At 46.9% G+C, this 21,040-nt stretch overlaps 1 protein-coding gene across 2 annotated transcripts in view; it reads right to left on the reverse strand.

Moving 5' to 3' along the window:
• The window catches only part of FGF13 (fibroblast growth factor 13), a gene marked incomplete at both ends in the record, with an annotated part of 500,426 nt that extends 481,328 nt beyond the window's left edge, over nt 1-19,098 (reverse strand). For both annotated transcript variants that reach the window (XM_082865073.1, XM_082865071.1), the window contains one exon: nt 19,050-19,098. In XM_082865073.1, the coding sequence (XP_082721199.1) occupies nt 19,050-19,098 (49 nt within the window). The remainder of the gene's footprint in view (nt 1-19,049) is intronic.
• Between the last annotated feature and the right edge of the window lie 1,942 nt (nt 19,099-21,040).

Genomic DNA, 21,040 nt, shown 5'->3' on the forward strand with positions numbered 1-21,040 from the left:
CACAACAACATTCACATTACAAGCGTCCCAGGAGAAGAGACAGACAGAGGACCAGAGAAAATATTTGAAGAGATTATAGTCGAAAACTTCCCTAACATGGGAAAGGAAACAGCCACCCAACTCCAGGAAGTGCAGAGAGTCCGAGGCCGGATAAACCCAAGGAGAAACACGACGAGACACGTAGTAATCAAACTGACAAAAATTACACACAAAGAAAAATTATTGAAAGCAACAAGGGAAAAACAACAAATAACATACAAGGGAACTCCCATAACGTTAACAGTTGATTTCTCAGCAAAAACTCTGCAAGCCAGAAGGGAGTGGCATGATATATTTAAAGTGATGAAAGGGAAGAACCTACAACCAAGAATACTCTACCCGGCAAGGATCTCATTCAGATTCGATGGAGAAATCAAAAGCTTTACAGACAAGCAAAAGCTGAGAGAATTCAGCACGACCAAACCAGCTCTACAACAAATGCTAAAGAAACTTCTCTAAGCAGGAAACACAAGAGAAGAAAAGGACCTACAAAAACAAACCCAAAACAATTAAGAAAATGGGCATAGGAACACACATATCGATAATTACCTTAAACGTGAATAGATTAAATGCTCTAACCAAAAGGCTGGCTCAATGGATACAAAACAAAACCCATATATATGGTGTCTACAAGAGACCCACTTCAGACCTAGGGACACATACAGACTGAAAGTGAGGGGATGGAAAAAGATATTCCATGCAAATGGAAATCAAAACAAAGCTGGAGTAGCAATACTCATATCAGATAAAATAGACTTTAAAATAAAGAATGTTACAAGAGACAAGGAAGGACACTACATAATGATCAAGGGATCAATCTAAGAAGAAGATATAACAATTGTAAATATATATGCACCCAACATAGGAGCACCTCAATACATAAGGCAACTGCTAACAGCTATAAAAGAGGAAATCGACAGTAACACAGTAATAGTGGGGGAGTTTAACACCTCACTTACAATAGTGGACAGATCATCCAAAGAGAAAATGAATAAGGAAACACAAGCTTTAAATGACACAACAGACCAGATAGATTTAATTGATATTTATGACATTCCACCCAAAAACAGCAGATTACACTTTCTTCTCAAGTGCACATGGAACATTCTCCAGAATAGATAAGATCTTGGGTCACAAATCAAGCCTCGGTAAATTTAAGAAAACTGAAATCATATCAAACACCTTTTCTGACCACAACACTATGAGATTAGAAATCAATTACAGGGAAAAAAAATGTAGAAAACACAAACACATGGAGGCTAAACAATACGTTACTAAATAACCAAGAGATCACTGAAGAAATCAAAGAGGAAATCAAAAAATACCTAGAGACAAATGACAATGAAAACATGATGATCCAAAACCTATGGGATGCAGCAAAAGCAGTTCTAAGAGGGAAGTTTATAGCAATACAAGCCTACCTCAAGAAACAAGAAAAATCTCAAATAAACAATCTAACCTTACACCTAAAGGAACTAGAGGAAGAAGAACAAACAAAACCCAAAGTTAGTAGAAGGAAAGAAATCATGAAGATCAGAGCAGAAATAAATGAAATAGAAACAAAGAAAACAATAGCAAAGATCAATAAAACTAAAAGCTGGTTCTTTGACAAGATGAACAAAATTGATAAACCATTAGCCAGACTCATCAAGAAAAAGGAGAGGACTCAAATCAATAAAATTAGAAATGCCAAAGGAGACGTTACAACAGACACGACAGAAATACAAAGCATCCTAGGAGACTACTACAAGCAACTCTGTGCCAATAAAATGGACAACCTGGAAGAAATGGACAAATTCTTAGAAAGGTATAACCTTTCAAGACTGAACCAGGAAGAAAGAGAAAATATTAACAGACCAATCACAAGAAATGAAATTGAAACTGTGATTAAAAATCTTCCAACAAACAAAAGTCAAGGACCAGATGGCTTCACAGGTGACTTCTATCAAACACTTAGAGAAGAGCTAACACCCATCCTTCTCAAACTCTTCCAAAAAACTGCAGAGGAAGGAACACCCCCAAACGCATTCTATGAGGCCACCATCACACTGATACCAAAACCAGACAAAGATACTACAAAAAAAGGAAATTACAGACCAATATCACTGATGAATATAGATGCAGAACTCCTCAACAAAATACTAGCAAACAGAATCCAACAGCACATTAAAAGGATCATACACCATGATCAAGTGGGATTTATCCCAGGGATGCAAGGATTCTTCAATATATGCAAATCAATCAATGTGATACACCATATTAAGAAACTTCAGGAGAAAAACCATATGATCATCTCAATAGATGCAGAAAAAGCTTTTGACAAAATTCAACACCCATTTATGATAAAAACTCTCCAGAAAGTGGGCATAGAGGAAACCTACCTCAACATAATAAAGGCCATATATGACAAGCCCACAGCAAACATCATTCTCAGTGGTGAAAAACTGAAAGCATTTCCTCTAAGATCAGGAACAAAAAAAGGATGTCCACTCTTGCCACTATTATTCAACACAGTTTTGGAAGTCCTAGCCACGGCAATCAGAGAAGAAAAAGAAATAAAAGGAATACAAATTGGAAACGCAGAAGTAAAACTGTCGCTGTTTGCAAATGCCATGATACTATACACAGAGAATCCTCAAGATGCCACCAGAAAACTACTAGAGCTAATCAATGAATTTGGTAAAGTTGCAGGATACAAAATTAACGCACAGAAATCTCTTGCATTCCTATACACTAATGATGAAAAATCTGAAAGAGAAATTAAGGAAACACTCCCATTTACCATTGCAACAAAAAGAATAAAATGCCTAGGAATAAATCTACCTAGGGAGACAAAAGACCTGTATGCAGAAAACTATAAGACACTGATGAAAGAAATTAAAGATGATACAAACAGATGGATAGATATACCATGTTCTTGGATTGGAAGAATCAATATTGTGAAAATGACTATACTACCCAAAGCAATCTACAGATTCAGTGCAATCCCTATCAAATTACCAATGGCATTTTTTATGGAACTAGAACAAAAGCTCTTAAAATTTGTATGGAGACACAAAAGACCCCGGAGAGCCAAAGCAGTCTTGAGGGAAAAAAACGGAGCTGGAGGAATCAGGCTCCTGGACTTCAGACTATACTACAAAGCTACAGTCATCAAGACAATGGTACTGGCACAAAAACAGAAATATAGATCACTGGAACAGGATAGAAAGCCCAGAGATAAACCCACACACCTAATCTATGACAAAGGAGGCAAGGATATACTATGGAGAAAAGCCAGTCTCTTCAATAAGTGGTGCTGAGAAAACTGGACAGCTACATGTAAAAGAATGAAATTAGAACACTCCCTGACACCATACACAAAAATAAACTCAAAATGGATTAGAGAGCTAAATGTAAGACCAGACACTATAAAACTCCTAGAGGACAACATAGGCAGAACACTCTTTGACATAAATCACAGCAAGATCTTTTTTGATCCATCTCCTAGAGTCATGGAGAGAAAAACAAAAATAAACAAATGGGACCTAATGAAACTTCTGCACAGCAACGCTAACCATAAACAAGACGAAAGGACAGCCCTCAGAATGGGAGAAAATATTTGCAAATGAATCAACGGACAAAGGATTAATCTCCAAAATATATAAATAGCTCATGCAGCTCAATATTAAAAAAACAAACAACCCAATCCAAAAATGGGCAGAAGACCTAAATAGACGTTTCTCCAAAGAAGACATACAGATGGCCAAGAAGCACATGAAAAGATGCTCAACATCACGAATTATTAGAGAAATGCAAATCAGAACTACAGTGAGATATCACCTCACACCAGTTAGAATGGGCATCATCAGAAAATCTACAAACAACAAATGCTGGAGAGGGTATGGAGAAAAGGGAACCCTCTTGCACTGATGGTGGCAATGTACATTGATACAGGCACTATGGAGAACAGTACGGAGGTTCCTTAAAAAAATAAAAATAGAATTAACATATGACCCAGCAATGCCACTACTGGGCATATACCCAGAGAAAACCATAATTCAAAAGGACACATGCATCCCAATGCTCACTGCAGCACTGTTTACAATAGCCGGATCATGGAAGCAACCTAAATGCCCATCGGCAGACCAATGGATAAAGAAGAAGTGGTACATATATACAATGGAATATTACTCAGCCATAAAAAGGAACGAAATTGGGTCATTTGTAGAGACGTGGATGGGATCTAGAGACTGTTATACATAGTGAAGTAAGTCTGAAAGAGAAAAACAGATATGGTATATTAATGCATATATGCGGAACCTAGAAAAATGGTACAGATGAACCAGTTTGCAGGGCAGAAATTGAGACACAGATGTAGAGAACGAACGTATGGGGACCAAGGCGGGAAAGTGGCGGGGGCAGGGGGGTTGTGTGATGAATTGGGAGATTGGGATTGACATGTATACACTAATATGTATAAAATGGATAACTAATAAGAACCTGCCTTATAAAAAAATATATACAATTCTAAAAAAACGAATCTTGGAAGTATGGTGGTGATGGTCGCAGAACAACGTGAGTGCACATAATGCCACAGAACTGTACACTTTAAAAAAAATCACTGTATATTTTCCCACAATGAAAAGTAAAAATGAAGATTTTTTAAAAGAACCTGGGAAGTGAAAACAGCCACTGCGAGCAATAGCTTATAATGAGAACTGCAGGAAGCCCAAATGCTTCAACAAGAGACCTCTAGCCTTGGCCTTTATTTCTTTATTTTTAATGAAGTAATCCTTGATCCGTAAAGAAACATTCAGATACACCAGAGATGATGCTATGAAAAGAAAACCTTTTCATAAAACAGTAAGTCCTTCAATATCGCAATGACCTCCCCATCCACCATTTAAATCCAATCTGTATATATCAGGCTTTCAGAAAGCGAGCCTCTTCTCTATCAATATGGTCAAGCGAGAGGCACCCTGGTCAAAATCTCACTCTCAGTAAACCAAGCAACTCAACTCCTGGCTCAGAGGCAGGAGAACAAGTTTATTATCTTCTACCAGGTTTTCAGATCCTAGGGAGATGCCTGTGCACTGAAAAATCAATACAAGATTTTTCAGCGTATTCAGTTTTGTCACTTGCCTGGAGACAATGACCTCAGAAAAGAGGACGAACTGTCTTACTTCCCTTTCCTCCCTTTCTGTGTGCACTGCCGTTTAAAGACATGCTCTTTGTTCCATAAATTCAAAGATTGCTTTTATGTCCAGTGGGGTAGAGACAAAAAGCTGTGTTTCTTAAGTGGTGAAATCTGTCAAAGTCCCAAAGGCTCTTGTGATACAAATCGGGTCGTTCTATATAGCCTGAATCCCCAATTCCACAGGGGAAATAAAAACCATTTATAACTCAAAGTAACTAGCAGTAATAGGTCAATGCACCTGACTGCTCATGAACCAGTGACAGCGACACTGCTGGCTGCCTGGGGGAGACCAAGTAGGGAAGTGTCTGAGCCTGGCCCAACCCTTGCAATCCCACCCCGCCCCACCTCCTGCCTCGTACAGGCAGGAAAGTGGTACCAAGAAGGCGGAATGCCCTTGCCCACCCGCTCTGGACTGGCAAAGGATTATCTTAGAAGTCGCACTTTCCAGACCCTTATCCCCCCACAGGAAGATCCATTGAGGTCCAGCCCCCAGAAGGGTCAAAATAACTGCTCACTGACCTCCACCATTCTCACAGCTATGCTGGGATGGCCAGATCTGGATGGCATCCCCAGAGCGCCCTCCCAGCCCCGCCCTCTCTGGAAGGGCCCAAGGCTTTGAAATTCTCTTCCTGGAAGCAACAGAAAGAACGGAGGCCAGCCTGACAAGAGAGAAAGGAGCAAGAATGGAGAAAGGAGGCTTCCAAACAGAACGTCTGCCTGGGGAGGATGAGCAGGGCTGAGAAAACTGAGGACCCGATGCACACAGTTCATGGACCACAATGCTGGGCACAGAGCTCAGGGCTGTTTCTGGAGATACTGAACCCTCTGAGAATCTGCTGAAAGCTATGGATGCCACCACCGGAAAAATGCACATGTACACATAATAGCCAGGGGTCCTTTGATGTCTCTAGGACAATGTTTCCCCAACTTGCTCAATGATAAGAATCACCCAGATGCTGATTTACAATTCACAGTACCAAACTCTCCTCCTAAAGTTCTTTGTCAGCACGTCAGGGGGAGGGGTAGTTGTTTTGTTTTTGTTTTTTAACAAACCCTACAGGTGACTGTTAACTTCCTGCAAGCTAGAGAAACACTGCTCAGGAGCAGTAAGCCCCGTAATTGGCTGTGCGTTCGAATCACTTAAGGAGATTTATAAACCATATGGGTTCATAAGCCCCATACTCAGATCTACTGAGTCAACTTCTCATGGTGGAGATGTATGTGGTGGAAGGTGGTGCTGATGCCCAAGCAGGTTTAGGAACCTCAGCTCTAGTGGTCCCTGGACCAAAGATGAATAACCCATGTCCAACTTCACCCAGGTTCCGTCCCTGGTAGTTTGGGCTGGCCAGGGCCCGGGGGCCCGGATGGCTATTATGGGCACCAGGTCACTCACTGCTTGAAATATCACCAACATGGGACAGAGTGCTTTGTGCACTGAAAGTCCGGTTCCTCCAAGTAAACCTCTAAAATATCGGCTCCGCGAAAGCCGGGATGATTATGTGTTCTGCTCACTGCTGTCACATAAGAGGTTCAACAAATATTTATTGATAAAGTAATGGATGAATTACTTAATACATGAATTAGTAGAGTTGGCACTCTGTATCCACAAATTCCACGTCTGTGGATTCAACCAACTATGGATCTAAAAAACGTTTTTTTTAATTCCAGAAAGTTTCAAAAAGCAAAACTTGAATTTGCCCCAGGCCATCAACTATTTACATTGTATTTACATTTGGTATTAGAAGTAATCTAGAGATGATCTAAAGTCTACAGGAGGATGTGCATAGGTTATATGCAGATACTACACCATTTTATATAAGGGACTTGATCATCCACGGATTTTATTTTGGTATCTGGGGGTGGGGGGTCCTGGAACCCATCCCCAGTGACTGTATAACTAAAATCCATTAAATTGGAGTATGACTGTCAGATGTGTCAATCTGTAGATTTATTTCTATGGCCAACAAGCCCTTTAACAAGAACCCTCTAACTTGAATAATCAATACGAAAATCACTATTTTAACAATATTATCAATATGACCATTGACCAAATTCTATGTTTGTTTTTCACACATTATTTCATTCTATCTTTAAAATAGGCATGTAAGATAAATATAACTATCTCCATTGCGAAGAGGCTTAGGAAGATTATTTGCCCAAGATCATACAGCGACTAAGCAGAGGAACTTATATGTGAACCCAAGTTTCTAAAATCCATGCTTTTAACCATGCAGCCACTTTCACCTGGAAGATGGTCCACTGTAAAGTGAAAATTATACCCCAAATCAAATTAGCAATATTAAATCCAGATGGATTGCTGCTGTCATTCTAAGGGCTTCTGATATGGCCTGGAGTTTCAAAAGGTACAGGAGCATTTAAAGAAACCTAGGAAGGATGCTGAGCGTGATGGTTAAGTAACACATTTACTGAGTACTGTACCTCTTTTGTGAAAAGGGCCCTTGAGGAGGTTTAAAATCTAGTCGGGGAGATAAAACATGAGCAGATGAAAACTGCATCATCAGATTTATCCAAAGTAGTCCACGGACATTGCCAGATGGGTAACCGAGAAGCCCAGTGCAAGGGGTAAACAGATCCTGTAGGGAGGGTGGGAGAGAGGCTTCCTGGAGGATGTGGGTTAAGCTTGGACATGAAGGATCACAAAATGTAGAAATAATAGGTAGTAGAGCATTCCAGATCAAGAAATGGTAAGAGCTGGAGCAGAAGAGTCAGCTTGAAGACAATCCATAAGCAATATATTGTTTATGTTAATTTTCATTATATCATTATGATCATTATATACATCCACTGTAGAGAAAATAGAAGATACGAATAAACATACATATACGTATACATCCTCTATACATCTTCTATAAGCCAACCACCCAGACACTCCTTTTGATATATATTCTTTCAGGGTTTATTCTAAGCATACTTGTGTGTGTATTTATTTAGACATATGCATATTTGTCTACATGCATTTAATTTTATATGTATAAATTTATACATGCATATATGTATCTTTATATATGCACAGATTCGTATATATACGTTTATAAAATACGAATAATGTTTGTGGTGCCCAGTGAGAAAGATCAAGGCAGCAGAGAAAAACTTTTCACAACCACAGGCTCCAAATGACCATCTCTCCTTTGTCACCCCCAAATCCACACCCAGTGCATGCACTAAAAATGACAGTGTGGAAGATTATTTAATGACATAGAAAAACATTCTAACAGGGTGTTGAGGGAAAAAAAGCAGGTGATAGTATCTACTGTGTAATCCCACACACGTACTTAAAGATGTATACGTGTGTATTATAAAATTCAGAGAAAAAAGACTGGAAGGAAAATCTCAAAAAGAACCTGGGAGTACGACCCTTGGGGGATATTTTCTTCTTCATGCTTTTATGATTTTCCGAATTGCATGCATTATTTTGTAATCTGAAAAAAATCGACACCACGAAACATAAGCAATATTAAAAGCAGACCAACTCAAAACGGTCACGGGCGTTCTGGTCAAGATGCATCCTAGGTTTTTTACACAGCTGAAACCGAATTAACATTGACCAGAAGACAGAGAAAGCAAAGCACTTCTGTTTGGCCAAGACCTGACTTCCAGGCTTTGAAGGGTATCCGCCTTTGAGGGGCCCAGCGAGAGGGTCAGGCGAAGGCAGGGCAAGGACGCCCTGATCGCTAGAGGGGGGTGGGGGTCAGGACACTCTTTCTCCGGCCCCGCCCGCCGCCACCATCTTAACGCTGCCTCCCACTGGCTGCAAAGCGCCCGCGGTCTAGACCTCCAGGCCGTGGGCTGCCCCCGGCGCCCCGCCCCCTCGGCGGCATCCCCACGCGAGCGAGCCGGGCCGCCGGCACCCGAGGCCGGTGGGCAAAGCCCTCGGCTGCACGCCGCCGCCGCCGCCACCGCCGCGAGCAGCTTTGTCATGCCCGGCGCCGAGCACTTCTTCGCCAAGTTTCACCTTCCGTGACACAACTTTTCTGTGTTTCTTTTTTCGGCAGCCGCCGCATCACGAGGCTCATGGGCACACAGGTTTGTAAACAACCCGCCGGCCGGATCCGCGGCGACTGAGGGACGCCGGTTAACCGGGCCGTTCGGCGTTCCCGCCCGGGTCCGAGCTTGTCGGGTCCCAGTTAGTCGGAAAACAAACGCTCCCGGGAGCTGAGAGCCACGAGGAGCGCCGGCCCCGTTTCCAGGAGAACCGCTCACATTGTTCCCAGGGCTCCGAAAACCACGCGCAAATCCAAGAGCTCTTGGAAGTCTTTTCAGTAAGCCCCCCAAGGGAAGAGGCGAGCACACACACGGAGAATCAAAGGCAAGAGAAGCAGGTCAATTCACAATACTTTCAAAGTCGTGGTTGAAAGAAGATTCTTAAAATAGCTGTAGGCATATATTCAAGAACTGCACTCAGCCTGCCTTCTTTAGCTTGTTTACTTCTACTTTTAACAGCAAGATAAATATTTGAAGAACTCGATCTGTTTACTGACCCCCAGTGCAAGAGCAGGAGACATGCTACCTACATAATTTGGAGGGATTTTTTTTGCGAACTGGGTTTCACATTTGTTATTAAACTTACCTATAACCACGCGATAGACCCGTCACTGTTCATTACGGCTGTTAAACCTAGGTTCTGCAGCACCAGAGAAACACTGCATGAGTCTTAACTTTGAGAACTATAATTAATAATGCTCGTTCAAGGCGTATGTCTCTGTTCACAAGATATATTTTTGGAAATATCGAACTGAAGGCAGCATAAACAGTATAAGAAATAAAGCTCGCACTTTATTTTTCCATTTAAAATGAGTTATATAATAAGTAGTGGAATGCTTCTTCCACGGAGCTACATGTTAAGGGGGGGGATTTCTTTTACTGAAGTTATAGCTATCAAGGGAGAAAATCCAGACATGAGAATCCTCCAATGAGCCCAGCATACCCTAAGGAACCCCATTCACTTAATGAAAACCACTGACATCTGTAGACAAGAAAAGAAAGGGGGCAGAACAGGAGAGAAAAGGAGGGAGGGAGGGAAGGAGGAGAGGGTGGGGTTGAGAGAAAGAGAAGGGAAATGAGACAGATGATTCTGCTGAAAGGCAGACTGAAAGCATATGCCATGTAATGGAAAAAATAAATAAACAACTGGGAGTTTTACCCAGTTGTGAATTAAGAGGAAGTGTAATCGATAGAACACAGGTGAAACAAGCTCCCAGACTCAGTTCTGGGGAAGAAATACCATTATTTTCAAACTGACAGATGCTTACATCTTGAAAGTCAGAATCATGGCCAACTGAGGGGAGATGCACTTTGGAAAGTACAAGTGAGAATGTCCAAGGCCAAAGAGGAAGGAAAGGGCACCCCTAAGGCTTAAGGTAGGACTGGGTTTCTCTCATCTCTGCGGGGGCGCAGCACAGTGCCCGAGATAGATAAGTCACTCAAGAAATCTGTTCGGAGATCTCTTTGGCTGCACAAAGATCACAGCCATGGAGCAGTCATGCCTGTATAGGCAAACTCTTCCTAGTCATGTCCACGTTGGCAAACGGCAAGTAATTTGGTCCTTGTGCAAACCTGGATTAGAAAAGAATGAATCAACTGGGCTTCAAGCCTGGTGGTGCAGTGGTTAAGAATCCGCCTGCCAATGCAGGGGACACGGGTTCGAGCCCTGGTCCGGGAAGATCCCACATGCCGTGGAGCAGCTAAGCCCGTGTGCCACAGCTACTGGTCTCAACCCGGGACTGTTTTCTCATCTGTCAAATGGGAATAATAGTAGTATGTATATCTATCTTGGATAGCTTGAGATATTTCATGTCAATCCCTGGCATATGGTCAGTGCTCAAAAAAACTACTGCTGTTACCAAATGCAAGTTCGTGTGCCTACGTCAGAGTTTGGAGCGCAGAACCCCAAACTCCACAAAGGGCTTCAGCAAAGCATTTTTAAAGGCCAGGTGAGGGGGCTGATCACAGGGTGTGTGATCAGCTCGTACACAATTCTCTTGATGGTGAAGTAACAGGGCAATTAACTTTAATCAGTCCTTAGGCGCCAGAAGGGCTGGGGGCTCCTGATCATCAAGTAGTTAACTTCTTCCATTGCTGGTGGGTTTTAGCATCTGAAAAACTCAGGAAATATGCATGAGATACTATTGTCTGGGTACGTCAGAGAGGAACTACAGCAGAGGATATGGGGGAGGGGTCTGTCCCCAGCAGGACCCGTAGGGTCCCGCTCGGGTTACATTATTTTTAAGACTCCAACCAAAATTACTTCCCCATCCTATCTAGATGTCAGAAACTCAATCACTGACATTAATTCCCCGGAGTTAAAGCGCTGCCTCTGGCAATCCTTAGTTCAATGCCAGGTGCTGTGCCAGTAATTTGGGACCCACTAGCTGTGTGACCTCGTACAAACTACATAATCTCCCTGAACTTCAATTTTCTCATCTCTGAAGTCCATAAACACTATTCACTATTTCATTTGGCTGTCATGAGGATTAAATGAGATATATATAAAAATCATGCATGCCTAGTAAATAGTGAGTGCTCCGTAATTTAGAAGCTACTATAATAATGATAATAATAACTATGATCATTATTAAGGATGAAAAAGACGTACCCTGGCTTAAAGGAATTCCCTACCTTGCCTAGATCATTCAACAAATGCTCCTTATGGGCTGCCAAGTACAAGACCCTGTTGAGTGCCCTAGCGTGGGGGTCTTCCAAGAAACCAGATGCCAAGACAAGAAGGGCTGTCAACTGGGAAAGGAAGCGTGCTGACCAGAGAGGTGGCTAGGTCTCAGGGACCAAGAGTGCATCCTGCGAGATTCCATTTCCATTCAGTTCAATAAAGGGAGAACTAAAATATGATGACAGAAATCAAAATAGTAGTTGCCTTTGAAGGGGGAATGATTAGAAAGGGACACAAGAAAACTTTCTGGGGTGATGAAAATATTCTATCATGTGGGTGTAAACATTTGTCAAAATTCGTGGAGATGTACACCTAGGATTTGTTCATGTTGTATATAATCTTCAATTACACAAAAGGAAATTGGGTTCGTACCATTTTTTTTAATAACTTTATATATAATTTGGCCTCTGACCAGGCCTGCCTTTCACCAGAAGATTTTTTTCTTTCTTCCCAGGCCCTACTGACAGGCTCCATAAAGGACAGACATGTATACCTGAGAATTCCTTTGGGCAACAGTGATTGTCCAAACCAAATCTGAAGTCTCTGCACAAGGCTGAGAGCAGGCAGGCCAAGCAAACGCCTCAGCTCAGCCCAGCCCCAATGCACCCCCTGGAACGTCAACCTAAACCTTACACCGACATAAGCCAAGGGTGCTGCCAGTTTAAAAGACTCAGCAAGGACACCTACTACCCTCTGCCCACTGCCTGTGGGGAGGGTCTTAGCCAGTGACACTAATACCATTTCCATTTGAAAATCAATGCTACATGTAATTTACAAGGGCAGAGGCATGAGTAGGGCATGGGAACTGCTTAACAGTAATCTCAACGTACAGTAATTGTAATTTAGGCTTAATGTTTATTACAAACCCAGATCCCTAATAAAACAGTCCTTCACATTTCCGTTGTGCCCCAAGAATCAAGAACTTATCTCTTTTCTAATATAAAACTCCCATTTTCAGGATTAATACCCTGGAAAACAAGGCTTTAGAGAAAAACAAGTGGCCATCCAATTCAAGGAGAAATTAGACCTGCAGGCTGGAGTGGGGGGCATAATGATTACTATTTCACTTTCCTTAGGAAATTAGTGCCATTTACCCAGAAATTCACACCCCTAAGAAATGTTTCATCAAGATATGGCTTTCACCAAAGTGATAAAATGTCACGTCTTAAAATGTCAGAAATCTCATTCAAGTGAGTTCATAGAACTGGTATATCACAAATAGATAAGCTACATCTAGAGTTGGTGAGGACTGACGAGGATGAACCATGCTACACAGGACGAGAAATCCTGCTGCTAACGTTGTCTTCTGGATCCTCTGGATAGGGAAACGTAAATGGGTGGCTGCACACAATGATTTCTGCAGACATTTGTCTTCTCTGCTAATTGCTAAAGCTATATTTATGTGCCCAATCTTCGCATTCCAAAGACCACGTTAAGCTTAGCACGGTAATAGACATGGAGGATCCCCTCCACCTGCCACACTTTAATTCATGGGAGGTTTTTTACCCTCTTTGAATTGTTTAATCTTGGCAATTATCTTGTATTCCTTTCAAATTTCTCAACTCCAAAAATACAAGCCATAATGAAGCAGACACTAGAAAGCCCTTTTATTGGATATATTTGAAGAGCTGCAACACATTCCGGTTGTTCTGTGTTGATTGTAATTCCCAGAATGAGGAGTTGATTTGAACATAAAACAGCACAGCTGCAAAGAGACCTGGAATGTTAAGTTTCCTCTCCCTAGTGACTGCCTCACAAATCAGCCCTCCAGCTTACCACCCAGACCCTGACTCCAGTTCTCTCCCAGTTCCGGCCCTGTGCTCAGAGCCACCATACATGTCCCTGCGCACGAGGCATGGACCTCAACCCCACAGCTCACTTTCTGCTCCTCGCTCATCCTGCAACATCCTTTCGGACTCCAACCTCCCTCACACCTCCAGCCCGAGGATGCATCCTAACGCCTTTTAACAATTTGAACTGTACTGTCAAGAGACTTAGAGGAAGCAGAGCTAAGAAAATACAGTGCCCCTAACCCACATCCCACTCCTGCTCCGGCCTGTCAGTAAAGAAGCTGCACACCACTGGAAATAATGATGACGAGGATTTGGGGACACTGTGCACTCATCTTCTGCACCTATCCCCAAGAAAAGACCAACGCTTCTGATTAGAGATCTCCCTGGCCACACCCCCTCACTGAGGCTGTGATCACCATCTCGGCCACGGAAGCAAATCTGGGGCTTATGACACTCCATAATACCGTACTGGTCCATGGTGACACGCACCAGGTGAAAAAACAAGCCCCTATATGAGTAATAGGGAGATTATGATTGCTAGTTTTTTTCTCTCTCTCATTTTTTCCCCCAATTTATTTATTTATTTTGGCTGCGTTGGGTCTTCGTTGCTGCGCGCGGGCTTTCTCTAGTTGCGGCGAGCGGGGGCTACTCTTCGTTGCGGTGCGCAGGCTTCTCACTGCGGTGGCTTCTCTGGTTGCGGAGCACGGGCTCTAGGCGCGCGGGCTTCAGTAGTTGCAGCACACGGGGTCTCGGAAGTTGTGGCTCGCGGGCTCCAGAGCGCAGGCTCAGTAGTTGTGGCGCACGGGCTTAGTTGTTCCGCGGCATGTGGGATCTTCCCGGACCAGGGACCGAACCCGTGTCCCCTTCACTGGCAGGCAGATTCTTAACCACTGCACCACCAGGGAAGTCCCTGACTGCTAGTTTTTAATAAGAGGTCGCCAACATCATGACTTCCTGTGGGTGAAATACCTCTAAACACGTGCTTCACCTGGCCCCAGTCTGAGAAAGACACTTGACGGAGGCGACTGCAGTAATCCACCGAGACCAAGATGAGCTTTTGGAATGGCCTTCCAGGTTCAAGACTTGATACGCTGGCTGCCTGACCACAATGCCCTGTCCTTCTTAGGTATGGTTAGAGAGCCTACTGGAAAAGGCCAGGAAGGGAACTGCAAGAGGCCAGGAAGGGAACTGAAAATGAGCTGCACCCATAAATGCACGTGTGCAACGTAATCTGTTACAGCAACAGCTGTGCAAGCGGCTGGCGTCTCGGACTATGCGTGGAACTGTCCTCCACTGCCCAGCAGCCAGCAGAAACCGAGCCTGACGTTAGTGCTGGCCGTCTCAGAGAGAACCCACAGCCCACATGGCCTTTAAACCTGCCCAGATGTGATGGCTCTCAGGCTAAGCACAAGGGAAGGGGTTGCTGAAAAAACACACCCAAACCCAAACCCAAACTCCAACTACAAACCAAATAACAGTTGTGGGATTTTTTTGGCCATGTCACGCGGCATGTGGGATCAGTGTGGGATCTTATCAAACCCGTGCCCCCTGCAGTGGAATCGCAGAGTCCTAACCGCCGGACCACCAGGGAATTCCCAAACCAAATGACAGTTTTGAAATCAAGAATTGGCTAGGACTTTCACTCAATCTACAAACGATTTGGTTTTATCTGTAACAGGCTACAGAGTCTCCGAATGCCACAGGAACACGGTTGCAGTAAACCAGACAAAGCCTTAACTGAGTGCTTTTACAACAGAGAACTGCTGCAAAGATCTTATGTGACAAGGTAGAGAAGAGAGTCAAAGCTAAGTGAATATCTGCTTGAACAACCAAATGTTATTCTTCCCTGAAATGGAAATAGGTCCTCCTGGTCAGGAGCTGAGTGCCCTAAACTATATATTCATCTGCCAATTTAAAAGTTTATGCATGGGACTTCCCTGGAGGCGCAGTGGTTAAGAATCCGCCTGCCAATGCAGGGGACATGGGTTCGAGCCCTGGTCCGGGAAGATCCCACATGCCGTGGAGCAACTAAGCCCGTGCGCCACAACTACTGAGCCTGCGCTCTAGAGCCCGCGAGCCACAACTGCTGAGCCCGTGTGCCACAGCTACTGAAGCCCACACACCTAGAGCCCGTGCTCCGCAACAAGAGAAGCCACCGCAGTTAAGAAGCCCGCGCACCGCAATGAAGAGTAGCCCCCGTCGCCGCCTAGAGAAAGCCCACAGGTAGCAACAAAGACCCAATGCAGCCAAAAATAAATAAATAAATTTTTTTAAAAAAGAGTAGATGTTAAAGAACTTAATCTAAAAAAAAAAGTTTATGCAAAGCCTAAATACACAAAAGATGATTTGCTGCTCAAGAGGCCATTTTAATACTTTCAAACACAATCAAGATTCCCCTCCCGCCTCCCAAAGAGGACAGTCCATCTTGTCTGGCTATGTTACTGAAAAAGGTTAGAGAAAACATCATCGTCCATCATTGGTCTTAACCTCAATGAGTTGAAGAACATCATTTAAAAAGACAAAGAGCAATTTATATGCTCTGAAAGCCATATTTCATTAAGCAGCACAAAATAATTACCTGCTACCTATGCTTTAGAAAGTCTTCTAGAAACACTGTACTCTGTGATAATCTTCCATGCAGTTACGATAGGCTGTGCGCATCAACCCCAGGTGATGGGGTGGGAGGCCGAATTTAAACGAGCAGTAGGCTCTGAAAACATTATGAAATTCATTCAAACTGTTGCTAAATTTTGACTTGATTCAATCATTTGTCACACCATCATTCAAAATTAAGTGTGTATATTCAAAGTACCCAATAAACGTTCAATCCTGTATCTGTTGCAGAGTGCGTTCCTGAGTCACTTAGCTTAAAAATATCCCAAACATGACTTCTATACATAGGAAATCTGTAAATAACCCAACCTCTCCATGAATATGGTCAATAAACTTTATTAGCTAAAAATATAAATAGACTCGGTGTCTTTCATCTCTAACATAAAAAGTAGTCTTTAAAATTTAGTCACACAAGACTTTTAACATATTTACCTGAAAGGGTAAAATACCAAGGGCTACTAGGCATTCACTATTTTGAAAATACTCTATATTCAACAGCCAACAGAAAGACAGAAATGGGATTCGGGCTCTTAGCAGCCATAAGATTCCCATCTTCTCGGGAACGTAAACTCCCTTCTTAAAAGTTGTCTTGTAAAATTACTTTAATTTATTCTAATTACAACCATAATTCCAAATGCTAATTACACAATTCATACAGAGAGGTATTCGGTTTCAAATGTCGTGAGTCAACAACGTAAGAAAATGTTATGACATACGCCTAGTAAAAATTTTCATTATCAAGTGACAGAAACTTGTCCTAATGTTTCCAGACTTCTTACTCCGTTCTGGACAATTACAAATTATATTCCTAGAACAGCATCTCATTTTCTGTGAATGAATTTGGTTTCAGGGTCCTCCCAAAGGTAGCCGGAAATAAGCCTTAGGTAACCACCTGATGGAAATCAGGGACCAAAGTTCCAGAAACAAACTTGAAATACTCCCAGATGCAGAAGGGGAATCACTTGCCTAGGTCAATTTGGTGCTACCATCTTCAATTGCATTCACCTGTCTGGGCCCTCAACGGAAAACAAAACCTTCTAACGACCCGGAAGTCACTTTCTCTTATCATACGAATGCCTGTTTAAAACGCACAACAATTAGGAAAGCTCCGGAAATGTGTAGCAGGAGTTCTACTTTCCGGGTGACCGTTTCAATTAATCTGTGCGCCTCAAACAGCCTGCGGGTATCAGTGGGTCCGAAGGGAGTGACCTCTAGCCTTGAGCCGATGGCAACACTGACCCTTAGTACAGCAGATCTAAACGCCCCACAAACTTCTGGAGCCTCTCGTCGGCGCTTCGCCTAGTTGGAAGAGAACCGGCTCCATTTAGAAACAAGGATAAAGGCCCTGAGCTGAAGACTTTGACAACTTTCCGCGGGGGAGGGCTGACGCTGCCCTAGAATCTCCCGGGAAAGAAAGCTCTTGAGAGATGGGGAGAGGCGAGAAGGAGGAGATGAGAAAAAGGAAGAGGGAAAGGAGTGGGAGGGAAGGGAGCCCCAGGGCTCAAGGAGGAATCGGGGCCCCGTGAACGAAGGCTGGGGCTCCCCCCACTGCAGCCCCACTTCTGCAGCAGCGTGGACCCGTCGTGGGTCGCTGCAGCTCAGCATGCCTGGGGCCCTCCGGGCCGGTCCAGCCCACTCCGGCGTCCGCTCTGTGGCCATTCCGGACACTTGCACCTAAGGCACTTGCCGTTTCCCCACGGCTCTACCACACCCCCTCTTCTGTGCCTCTCTGCACCCGGGTCTCCAAGGATGCTGTCTCCAGCTTACATTCCGGAGCTAAGCCGGGTCCTCAGCAAGGCCACGGCTAGGACTGGTGGGGGTCGGGGGGACGCCCCTTCCTTCTCCCGAGTTCTCCCGGGCCTGAGCCCTGCTCCGCTGCGCCTCCCCAGCCCGCCGGTGGGAGGCCCGAGGCCAAGAAGCGCTCTTCGGGGGACCGGCGGCCGGGCGCCGCGGGCCAGGTGGCTAAACCCCCCAGAGTGGAGGGAGGGGACTCTCCCCTCCCGCGGGGACCCGCTTCTGCTGGGCAATGGTACCGAGGGGACAAGAGCCTTTGTTCTCCCGGGGCTCGACGAGGCTGCGCTGCCGACGCGCAGCGCGGGCGGCGCCGGGGCACCGGGATCGCTCACTTTTGCACGCGGCGTGTGGAAGGTTGCAAGCTCCTGCCTTCTGGGGAGGGGACGTAGAGAGTTGGGGAGCGGAGGGCGTGAGAGGGAAAGGAGCGTGGGGGGAGGGGTTGTGCGTGTCGGCCAGGCTCTTTGTTTGCATTGGGGGCGGGGAGAGGGGGGGTTGAAGGTGGATTCGAGCTTGGGTTCTAAGAGTGGGGCAGATTCCTGAGTATGTCACCATGTTGCACCCGCGCAGCACACATATGCACACTCGCGCACACGCACACACAGGCACTCGCACGGAGAGGGGGCCGGCCGGTGAGAGGCAGCGCTGTTCCCGGCGCTCGCGGCTGCAGCAGCTTCGTCTGCCCGCAGCGCCACCCCGCTGCGTCCAGAGGGGGAGCGAAGAGGCTGGAGGCACTCGCGGGGCGACAATTCCACGAGGAAGGAGGGAAAGTGGTGCAAACCCAGGGCCCCCAGCGGCCCGGCCCCCGCCTTTCTCGCCGGGGTCGCAGAGGTCACGGGCAGCTTAGGCTCCGGGAGGGAGGCCGGGAGCCGCCGGAGGGCGGCGCGCACGCGAGTGGGCGAGGGAAACCAAGGGAAGGGAAGCTGGCGGACTCGGCGGGCGGGCTTACCCTTAGAAGCATCTTTCTCCTCTTTGGGTTTGGTCACCTTTCCACTCATAGATCCCAGCTTGCTTGACAAGGTTCGGCCAGGAGACGGAAGTCCTCGCCGAGCGGGCCGGACTTGGGAGAGTGCTTAGGGTGGCAAGTCACGACCGCGAGCTCCCCTCGGTGTGGCTCCGGGCAGAAGCCGCTTTCCCCCAGCGCTGCCGCCGCCGCCGCTGCCTACGAGAGAGTGGGGAGGAAAGGAGAGGGGTGAAGGAGGAGCCGCTGCCGCCGTCGCCGCCGCCGCCGCGAGCCCGAGCGGCCGGCCGCGGGAGGAGCCGCTCGCCTGGCTCCAGAAGTGCAGAGACAAAGCGGCACGGCGCTCCCTCCGCGCCCCGCGCCCGCCGCTCCTGCCCACCCCCGCCCGCCCGCCCGCGGAAAGCCGCGCTCGCCACCCCCGGGGCCGCCGAGAGGTGCGGCTGGGACTCCCTGGCTCGGCCGCCGGCCTCCCGGGGCTCCGCGCCGGCCGCTCGCCGGGCCGGCGCGGGCCGCGAGGGGAGTTGCCTGGGTGGGCTGCCCGCGCGCCGGCGGGCCGCTTCCCCCGCCTCTCCCCATCCGCTGCGGGCCGCCAACTCCATCAAAATAAAACGCCGAGGAAGGTTAAAAAAAATGAAAACAAAGACGAAAATATTCACTTAAAAATGACGAGCCTCCCCGAAAGGGAAATGTTTGAACATGTGATGAGCAACGTGTGAGCCTGTTACACCGCAGAGCCGCGCAGCTCCTCGCCCGCGGAGAATCGAGAGGGGAGGGTCGCCTCTTTCTTTCTATTGAACCAATTTTCAGGTTCCTATAATTTTGCCAAAGGGGGGTCCCGAGCTGCTGGCGGGCGGAGGAGCGGGACGCGACGGCCCTTACCTGCTCTCTCCGTCTCCCTACACCCACACCCCCTAGGAGCTCGCCCGCTCCCTCGCTTACGCTCTCCTTCCAAAGAACTCTCGGGTCCCGGAGAGCCGCGATTCGGCACGGCGGCGCATTCTATATAAACGACAAGGTGTGGGCACGCGGGGGGCGGGGGCCGGCGGGGGGCGGGGCCGGCACAAAGCCGCCGGCGGGCTGTAGTAAAAGGAGAGCTCGGCAGGGGCGCGCCGACGTCAGCCGCCGGGTGGCAAAACCCAGGCGAGCGCAGAGGAGTGCGGGCAAGCGTGTCAGCCTGGCGTCCCCCGGCCCCTCCGGGGCAGGCAGGGCCCGCGGACGCCGCCGGAGCGGACTCGCACTGTCGGCCGCCGAGATCGAAGCCCGGCGCCCCCCGTCCCCCCGCCCCCGTTACCCCCTCTGATCCCGGCGCCCGCCTTCCCCGCAGCGCTGCCTGGGCCCGCGCTGGTCGCCACCTACACTTTGGGGACTCCGCTGTTGGCAAGTGCCTGCACCGAGCGGTGGAATCTCAGTCCGGGAGTCGGCGACTCCTCGCCTCCGGCCAGCTGCCCAAGTTGAGACAGCCGGACTCTCCGCGAGAAGGGCGCGCTGGGATCTGGGTGTCAGTAGGGCAGAGAGTGAAACTGACCGCGGCGGCTGCCACCTCCCACCCCACCCCCACCCCCCGCACGCAGGCCCCTCCTCCTAGGGCTGGTCGCTCTGGCTGGCAAACTAGGCGCAGAGTGCCCACCACCCGGGATGGCCAACCCCAGACAAACGGAGTAAGGTGGGACTGGGGGCGAGTGCTGGAGAGGGATTAAGGGATCGACACGTCGCCTGGGGCACGCTAGTGACAAAACAGGGAACGTCCCTGAAGATTTGAACTAAAAGGAAAACTGCTCAGAAATTGTACAAGAGAGGGGCGGATGGGGAAGAAGAGAGAGCCTGGGAAAGGGAAGGGGGGACAGGGTGGCCCTGAGACATCCTGGGAAACCCTTTCCGCGATGGCCCTTTCTCGGCGCGCGGATACCCGGAAGCCCGGCGCTCTGTTGAGGGACTGGGGTCGCTGCTGTCAGGACTTGGTCCTCAGGGCGGTCCATTAA

Source organism: Leucopleurus acutus (genome assembly GCF_964270905.1).
Source record: "Leucopleurus acutus genome assembly, chromosome: X".
Lineage (NCBI taxonomy): Eukaryota > Metazoa > Chordata > Mammalia > Artiodactyla > Delphinidae > Leucopleurus > Leucopleurus acutus.